The sequence below is a fragment of the Natrix helvetica genome (genome assembly GCF_964273705.1).
Source record: "Natrix helvetica genome assembly, chromosome: 2".
Classification (NCBI taxonomy): domain Eukaryota; kingdom Metazoa; phylum Chordata; class Lepidosauria; order Squamata; family Natricidae; genus Natrix; species Natrix helvetica.
In genome coordinates, this window is record NC_138552.1 from 139,844,470 (window position 1) to 139,853,597 (window position 9,128).

Consider the following 9,128-nt stretch of genomic DNA (forward strand, 5'->3'; position numbering starts at 1 on the left):
GCCATTTGAGGTGGGCGGAGGAAGAAAGTGCGACGGCCGGAAGTCTGATCTTCTTCCGGGTGAGGCGTAGCGCAACGCAGGGGCTTCGGCGTACTTTCTCTGCGTTCGGCGGTTTCGGCGTCTACCGAGGTCTCCTTTTTTTTGGGGGGTGGGTGAACCCGAAGTATCCGAGGACCGTTGCCATGGCGATGCAAGCGGCGAAACGCGCGAATGTGAGTCGGGCAGGGCGACCATTTTGAAGCCCCCCCCCCTTTTTTTTCTCCCTTAACTTGCTGCCCCTGTTTGCCTTTTGTTATTTGGGAAAAGAAATAAAAACGTGAAAGTGATCGGGGAAGCCGGCAGCTTTCCCGATTTCGTACCCTCCCATCTGGGCTAATATCCCCGTCATCCACAACTCTCTTATGTGTGATGGGAATTGTAGTCCCGGCCTTCTCGAGAGCTTCTTTGGAGGGGTTGTGGGCTGAATGTCCCGAATGTCTGACCTGCGTCCCATAAGTAGATTGGGCGTTGGCACCTATAACTCTTCTGCCCTTATGGCCGGTGTTGACTATGAGAACTGAAGTCTGGTCCCCCAGGATTGCTACATAAGGCAGCAACCAGTAACATCATAAACACCCAATTAAAGTTAGGCGTGTTTTTAACAAAATAAGAAATGAGGTGATAAGCTGCCTGGGAAAGCCAAGAGAAATCATCAAAGCCATTAAAAAGCGAAAGTTAGAATATTTTGGACATGTGATGCAACACCCAGAAAAATATGGTATACTTCACTTAATCCTCCAGGGAAAAACTGAAGGCAAACGAGGTCCAGGCAGAAGAAGAGCATCATGGCTTCAAAACCTAAGGGACTGATTTGGACAAAACTCAGCAGCACTTTTTCATGCGGCTGTTGACAAAAACAGGATTGCCAACATGATCGCCAATGTCCCATGACGGATATGGCACAAGAAGAAGTGTTTTTTTGGATAGGGTGGGAATAGAGAAACCTGTGGGTCTCTTCAGCTTTGGTTGTACAGCTTGCCATCAACTAGACTCAGGTGAATGTAATACTGTGTTAATAAGCACCCTGAGTTCAATGTAACACATGGTTGGCAGCCACAGTTGCAGTTCAGTTATTGACACCTAGAACCGGTTATTGTGGGTAGAAGAATATAAAGAACTAACTTGTATTGGAATATATTATGTGTCTTGAGGTAAAATTTGGGGGCAGTTCCATTGCCACACCATCATCTTATTTACTATCACAAAATAGAGTGGAGCCCCCTCTAGTTATTCCAGCAGTTTATTTAATTCAATGTAGATGCTGCTCAACTCTTGAGTCTCTGGGTTACCGTATTTTTCAGAGTATAAGATGCACCTTCCCCCCCCTAAAAGAGCATGGAAATGTTGGTGCGTCTTATACACTGAATACAGCCATTTATTGTGAAAAATGGGCGAAAAACAGGCCGTTTTTCACCAAAATGGGGGTGTTTTTGCCTTCCCTCGCTCCCCCCGAAGCACTCTGCAGGTTTCATTAGGGCTGGGAGAAGGGAAAATGCCTCCAGTTTGGTGGAAAACAGGGTGTTTTTGCCTTCCCCAACCCCCCAGAAGCACTCTGCAGGCTTCGGCGGGGCTGGGGGAAGGAAAAAATGCTCCCGTTTTGGTGAAAAACTGGGGCGCCTTTTCCTTCTCCCAGCCCTGCTGAAGCCTGCAGAGTGCTTGTGGGGGGTGGGGAAGGCAAAAACTTTTTTTTTCTTACTTACCTCTTCGAAATCTGATGCATCTATACACCGGTGCGTCTTATAGTCTGAAAAATACAGGTATATCATCTCATGTTTAGGGTTAAGAGCCATAATTGGACATCATCACCTATTTGTAATACTGAACCCCAAACCTGCAAAAGATCTCATCAAATGCTTTATGCATATATTAAACAGGAGGGGAAAGAACAGCAAAGCTTTTACATCTGTAATAGCTTATGAAAGTTGCCTGTTTCTATCTTCTAAAAGACAGATTTTGGGAACTCTGAAAGTATAGTGAAAAAAATGTTTATATGTATGTTTATGTTGCTAAAAGTTATGCTTGTTATATATAGATCCGTCTACCACCTGAAGTCAACCGAATTTTGTATATCAGAAATTTACCATATAAAATCACAGCTGAAGAAATGTATGACATTTTTGGAAAATATGGACCTATTCGACAAATCAGAGTGTAAGTCTGTTGTACATTTGAATAAACTGAACTTTGAATTAGACTTGATGTAGTTATACAAAACAGTTTTTTTAGTTGGCAAACAAATCATTATTGCAGTTTCATAAAATGGTTTCTACAATAGTGTCAGAGTGCAATAAACCTCCTAACCTGGTTTAGCTACTTAGAACTCCTTTGATATGTTAGACACTTTCCCCAGCTCTGTAACTAATCTCTATCACCCTACGCAAAAGCAAACACATTACATTACAGCCAATCTGACAAAATAGGATGGAAATTATGTATCTGTGATTCATTGTGTAGCATATAAATGAATAATGCATAATAAAATGAATTTAAATCAGGGATGAGCAATTTGCTGAGTTTTGGATTAGGTTTTAGTTTGTGTCTTGCCTAGGGCTACAGAGACACGGCTAATAAAATTGTGATGTGACCACAGTGGAAAATTCCTTTTATAAACGGCCTCAATCTAGGATTTTCCCCCTGTTAAGGGAGTGGTTTAGTAGGTCAGAGGGATCCCAAATATTAAGCTGTTTATTTCATCGCTTAATACCTCTAGGTCAGTATAAAAAGTTCTGAAAATGTTAGCTCTGTTAATTTGGGGAGGGGGGAGAATCTGGGGTTTGCAGATAGGATGTTGTAGGAAGCCTAGTGCCTGCCTATTCCTGTCTTATACTCATGTAAATTCATATATAGCGTTGTTAACTGATTTTAAAAATCAGCTGAAGTGTCAGGAAAAATTGTATTAGTGACAAATGTCATCTCAAAGATTCAAAATACTGGTTTGCTGACATTAAACTTGTTATCCTACAGAGGAAATACTCCGGAGACAAGGGGAACAGCCTATGTAGTCTATGAAGATATCTTTGATGCCAAAAATGCTTGTGATCATCTGTCAGGATTCAATGTGTGCAACAGATACCTTGTCGTTTTGTACTACAATGCAAACAGGGCAAGTATCTTCTTAAAGCATATCAATTCTTTAATTCGGCTATCTTTTTTCCCTTTTGATGAGAATATTATGGGGACACTTAATTTCCTTTTCAAATATTCTAACCAGGGAGATTTTAGCTGTAACAAACTGAAGGATTTGGTTAGAGAAGTGAGATAGAGTTTTGTACATTTTCATATATTCTGCGACATATAAAGAAAAATGACTCCACACATAAGTTTTTCAAAAGAAAACCATCTCTTTAAAAAAATGAAAAATCAACCTGCTGTATAAAGGTTCATATACAATATATATGCATTATTGCTTTCCTGACTTACTGTATTTTGATTATTTTAATTATGGATTATAAATCCTGGATATGAGTTTTCCCCCTTGGAAGTAGCATTGAGAATAAATAAATGTAGTCATTAGCCTTCTCAGTTTCATATTTCTTTCAGCTTTGATACTTCGTTGCTAAACTTTGCAGAGTGCTTGTAGCATAGAATAATAGTCTCAATAAATCTGAAAAGTTATTTCTTGATATTTTGGTGACTATTAAGGATATTTTTATAAAACATGACCATAGAAGTTGCTGACTTGCTGAGTGCGGAGGCTGATAATTGGAGATTTCTATGTCAGGTAGAGAAGGATGTCCTACTCTAGAAACTTAGCTTAGTTTTATACTACATAGAGAAAAGGAACAAATACTTTCTCCTCCTTTCACTAGATCATTCATTTGCTATAATTATTAGACTAGTACTTAAAGGATGAAAGCATTTTTGTTTGCTGACTAGACAGTCCTTTGCATACAGGATTTACTTTTCAGTAACTAAGAATACAAAATAGCTCTTGCTTTTCAGAATCCTTTCTACTGTTTATGATAGTTGACTACACCATTTTAATTTCCCAGTCTAGGGTTTTAATATTGCTTGCTTCTGATATAATTAACTATTGACATATTTCCAAGACAAAAAAAATCTAGAGAAACTCTGTGTGATTGCATTATACTAAAAGAGAACTGGACGGAGGAGGAGCTGACGTCGCAACAACACGACGTGCAATCTTGGAGCTCGCAGTCGATACTTTTGCCGCTGGACGGTCCTTTTGGACCTAAACCGTCCCAAAGAGACGGTGGCAGGGGAGAGTACATCCTGCTGATCTCAGGGACATCGCAAAGTCCATGATTGATCCAGGAGAATCTCTTTTTGCCAGCGACAGAAGCACAGCCATTGAAGCTGCTGAAGTTGGGACAGCTCTGGAACGGGAGGAAAATGGAAAGAGAAAGTGTGTCCATCTGGTGAGGAAATCTTATTATAAAAGAGACAACCCCCCAAAAAATCAAAGCTAAATTAAACTTGAAAACAGAAGAGAGTAAGCAGCGAAATTAAGCTACATTAGATAGTGTTATCCTTTTTTTTAAAAAATGCTATTACGGATGGAACTTTTGCAAATGTTTCCTATTCTTTAAATTGAACGGATTAGTTTTTCTTCTACTTTTTATATTCTTTTTTTATATATACCTATGGATTAAAATCATTTTTCTTATTTTTATAAGGCTGGGTTGGATGGGTTTTTTTTTGCTCCATTTAAGAATTTTGTTTTCTTTAAGCCCGGAATATAAAGAAGATATAAAAAGAATACAAAGAGAGCTGTAATAACAGAGGGAAAGGAAGTAACACTGCCACTTGGAGGCTTGGAAGGCTTGGAAATATTGTCTTTTCTTTTTTCTCTTTGATCATTTGACTTTGCATTTCAAGGTTCTTCAGCTTGTTTACAGAGAGTGATAGTGAGAAGAGCATGGGTTGTTTATACAGGCGCTCTTCAGGAGCTTTATTGGCAGCTGGAGTGGAGTGAAAACAAAGCCTTGTCTTGAAAGATTATAAATGAACTTGCTTTAAATTTAATTAAAAGTTTTGAATGCCAGAGTGGCAATGTTTACAAGTTGGAAGAATGGCGCAACATGAAAAAGAAACTTTAACATTGCAAAAGATTATGTTTGAAATTCAAAAATTATTAGAAGTAACAGAGAAAATTGAGAAGAGATTGGAGAGCATAGATCGTAGAACAGAAAAATTTGATGGAAAAATTGAGGATGTTCATCAAATGAAGAAAGTGGAGGTCAGAGTTCTAAAAATTGAAGGAAAAACTAAACAAAGAGACAAGAAAATTGTTGATACTGACTGAACTGAGTGTGGTTGGAAATGGAAAGAGTGTAATATGGAAAGGAGAGATAGGTGGACTGGAGCTCTACCTCAGATTTCAAAGTATAGAAGAAGAAAAGAGAGAAGAATTGATGGAACTAAGGAGAGAAATCTTGTCACTATTGACAAGCACTAGTGATAACCAAAGATAAGCTGATCAAAGAAGCAGATGGAGAGTTTTGAGCTTATACAAGATATGCAACAAGCAATAAGTTGCGAAGAGAAGTCCATACAAAACTTACTAAGGAAATAACCAGAATACTAATGCCACAAATGGCGAGAGACATAAGACTGCACTATTACTGGAAAGATACAGGTTGATGTAATGAAAGCTTATAATAAACAATTAAGTCAAATTTAGTTAAATTTAGAGCATTATGTATAAAATGAAGTGATAATGCATATAGTTAAATAAATGATTGATAATGATAATAATGCATATATATGTATTGGTTTGATAAGAGGAAATTTGATATAAATTGCAAATGGTGACTATGAAAGGAGGTTTAGAAACTCTGTTATTAAATATAACCAATTTTTATTTAGAACATGTTATAAAGATGTAATGTTACTAGATGATATTGGGAAGAGCTAATGGAATGCCATTATGTGGTTTTGCTTTAAATCTGGAATATTATATATAAAAGGACGTAAAAACAATTATAGTCAAATGAAGGTTGAGGTATGATGATAGTAATATATATAAATATATTTGATTTAAAATATATGATTTGATATTAATTGTAGTTGATGACTGTGGAAGGGATGCGCGGAGGTTTTTGTAACCAATTGACACACTTTCTACAATTTGTAATGGAAGATGGTTTTGTGTGTGTGTGTGTTTTGTCTGTGTTTATTCAAAAATTTAAAAAAATATTTAAAGAACTGGAGATGAGCATAATGTACAAGTCACTCTTAAAAGAATAAAGATTGCAGGGCAACTCCCTTTGTGTAGAGGAGTAAATCTGAATCTTAGTGTAGATTTTTTTTTCTTTTAATGTTTTCCAAAGTTTAACAGTCATGTTTAGTCTACCAGCAGTTTTGGATATAGCCCTCCAGAGATGTTTATAAAAATTAAAAACCTTAAAGAAAACACCTACCAGCTTATTTATTCTATCTAGCTTAATGGTTTGTGGTGCATGGGTGGTCTCAAACTTCCATGTATCACAAGCATTTCACAAACCTAGGAATAGGCATACAGGAGGACTCATGAGGTATCTCTCTCCTGTATAGCAGTACTGACATAATGGGAGAGGGGCAAGATAACTTAAGGCCAGCATGTTATTGTAGAATGCCATATCTTACCCTTAATTTTGCTTGTTTCCAATTTTGTAGTTAAATCACAAACCATTTTTGATGGTAGGTAACCTGAATTGCACAAGATTATCTAGTCCCAAAGTGAAATTGGCTTAAATGTTATTTGCATTCATAATATGTTGCTTTCAATATTTATCTTTGTCCTGTGACAGGCATTCCAAAAAATGGATACAAAGAAGAAAGAAGAACAGCTCAAGCTTCTGAAGGAGAAATATGGAATAAACACAGATCCACCAAAATAAAACTTTTCCTAAAGAACTGGTTATTTTGGATTTTTAAAAAACATCAGTATTTCTGGGCCAAATGTCACCCCTAAATATGGACACCTGGTATACGAAGCATGGATAATTTTAGTTCCTCGTTTGATTACATAACCATCTTAATTATTCTCACCTTTGGAAGGATTACTCACTGCTATATGATAATGATTGGCGCTTGAATATTGAAATTAGCTAAGGCATTGGAATAACATTTTTCCACAATTAGCCATTCCACTTTTTTACCCATTACAGTCAGTTGAATGTGTAAAATATTCTGAGGGTTCAGTCTCATATTTAATTTGTAAAGGCGAAACATACATATTTTAAAATATATTTTGGTACTTGACTTCCTAAAGTATAGCCCATAATTTGTCTTTGCATAATATGTTGAAAAAAAACTGATGTACTTTGTAAACATTTTTCAGGGCTGTAGGAAGAGAAGTGAAGAAATGAAGTTTATCTTGTATGTACTATTACACAATAATGTCAGTTTAAGGTTGTCACTTCCCAAGTGGCTTAGAACTGTTGTGTGTTTAAGAGTTCCATTGCTTACCTGTAGAGATCCACTTCTGTGTCTCTTCTATTGCAATGTGCTGGACCAAGAGTCTGACAGCATTTGAAAAAAAAATCATCTTGATCACATTAACTGCTTCAAAAAACAAAAGGAGTTTGAGGTTATGCGGACATATGCAATCCAAATTTTCTTTGCTAAAATGTATAGAAATGTTCAGTTTTGCTATTGTATTGCTTTTGTTTTACAAGTGAGGGATAACACTTGCAATCAGATACAGTAAGGGTTAAATATTTGGTTAACTCTTGTATAATGTCTTTATTTTTTAGATTTTTTTTTTAAAAATAAAGTGAGCTTATTGGGTCTTTAAGAGAACAGTTATGTGATTTTCTGACTAAATGAGTCTACATTTGTTTCAGGTGTTATGATTTGCTACATACCCAGTTTTTGTGCATTTTTGGTTTTTGTTGTTCTTAAGGTAGTGCTCTTTGAACAAATACCCAGGCCTACTTTACTTACACTCTAAAAAGACTTTTGTAGCTGCGTGCTGTGTTTTCACTTAGATTTTTTCAAAGTCGAAACTGAAAAGCTTTAGGTTTGAAGTTAGGAAGCCCACAAGGCTGGGTAAGCTGACCCATTCTACTTGTCCCTCTCTTGAATTGTCCTGTGGCAAGTTGGCTGTGGTGAGTAGTCCCCTTCCAGCATTTTGATATCACTGAGAAGTTTGGAAATTCAGATATGATTGAAATATCTAAATAGTGGTTGTACCTTACAACATACATCTTGCTCCATACCATGCGCTGGTTGTAGATATGCTGGATCCAAAATTCTTACAACTTCTGAAACCAGACCAGAGACTTGACCTTTTATTAGTCTGCTTTAAGGATCCTATTTCTGGTTTAGTTTTCTGGGTGAGGTGAAATAATTAGAACGAAATGGGAAGCAAATGTCTGGAGGTCTAACTGTATAAGATTACTCAAGATAGTTGCAGCTTAGTATCACTGCACAAATAGATTAGCTAAAAGATATGAAAATGTTAACATAGTATAAAAGCAGTACATTTCTCACTTGCTTTTGTAGCAACACTTTAAAAAAACATAAAATTATGTCTAAAAATAGTGTATCTTTGTCTTCCTTTAATATATAATGGAAAAAATACAGTTCCCTTGAATCTATATAATGGATATAATACAATATACAATACAACGGTCTATGGCAGGGGTGTCAAATTCATGGCGTCGTCACATGATATTTTGAGACTTTTCCCCCTTCACTAAACCAGGCATGAGGCCCGTGGGCCAGGAGTTTGACAGCCCTGGTCTATGGAGTTAAAACGTGTGAATTTTGATATTTGGTTTGTCTTAAAAAGAGTCCAGATTCTCAGCTTATGTCTAATTTTGACAGCATATGCAGAGATTTGTGTTGGTATAAATTCTAGGAAACTAAGCTTGAGAAATAAGTCTAAGATTAAAAGTTGAAAGTGGTTTCTACTCCTCATACTTAGGGAGTGGCTATGTTTGAATACTCAAACTGGGTGGTGATGAATTAGAGCTTCCGGGTATCAAGACTGAGCAATGACCCATTTTGAATATAGTTAGATTTTTATGTTCACAACTGCGATGGACTCTTCCCCTCTTCCATTTCTACTAGTTAAAATATATTAGTTGTACTAAGAAGTACCATGAGAAATCAGTCACCAGACATATATTACACAATTT

The 9,128-nt window shown here is 36.7% G+C and overlaps 1 protein-coding gene across 1 annotated transcript; it reads left to right on the forward strand.

Annotated features, from left to right (window-relative positions):
* The first annotated feature begins 18 nt into the window (after positions 1 to 18).
* Positions 19 to 7,796, forward strand: SF3B6 (splicing factor 3b subunit 6). Its single transcript, XM_081941937.1, has 4 exons — positions 19 to 212; positions 2,072 to 2,190; positions 3,004 to 3,142; positions 6,792 to 7,796. Exons 1-4 carry the CDS (start codon positions 183 to 185, stop codon positions 6,879 to 6,881), a joined length of 378 nt encoding a protein of 125 aa, XP_081798063.1. The 5' UTR covers positions 19 to 182; the 3' UTR covers positions 6,882 to 7,796.
* Positions 7,797 to 9,128: the final 1,332 nt, after the last annotated feature.

What these genes read in the sequence shown, in the direction of transcription:
- SF3B6 (XM_081941937.1), top strand. Translation starts at nt 183, where the DNA reads ATGGCGATGCAAGCGGCGAAACGCGCGAAT. An exon ending in AAGCGGCGAAACGCGCGAAT is followed by an intron (nt 213 to 2,071) that starts GTGAGTCGGGCA and finishes TGTTATATATAG; the next exon opens with ATCCGTCTACCACCTGAAGT. An exon ending in TGTACTACAATGCAAACAGG is followed by an intron (nt 3,143 to 6,791) that starts GCAAGTATCTTC and finishes GTCCTGTGACAG; the next exon opens with GCATTCCAAAAAATGGATAC.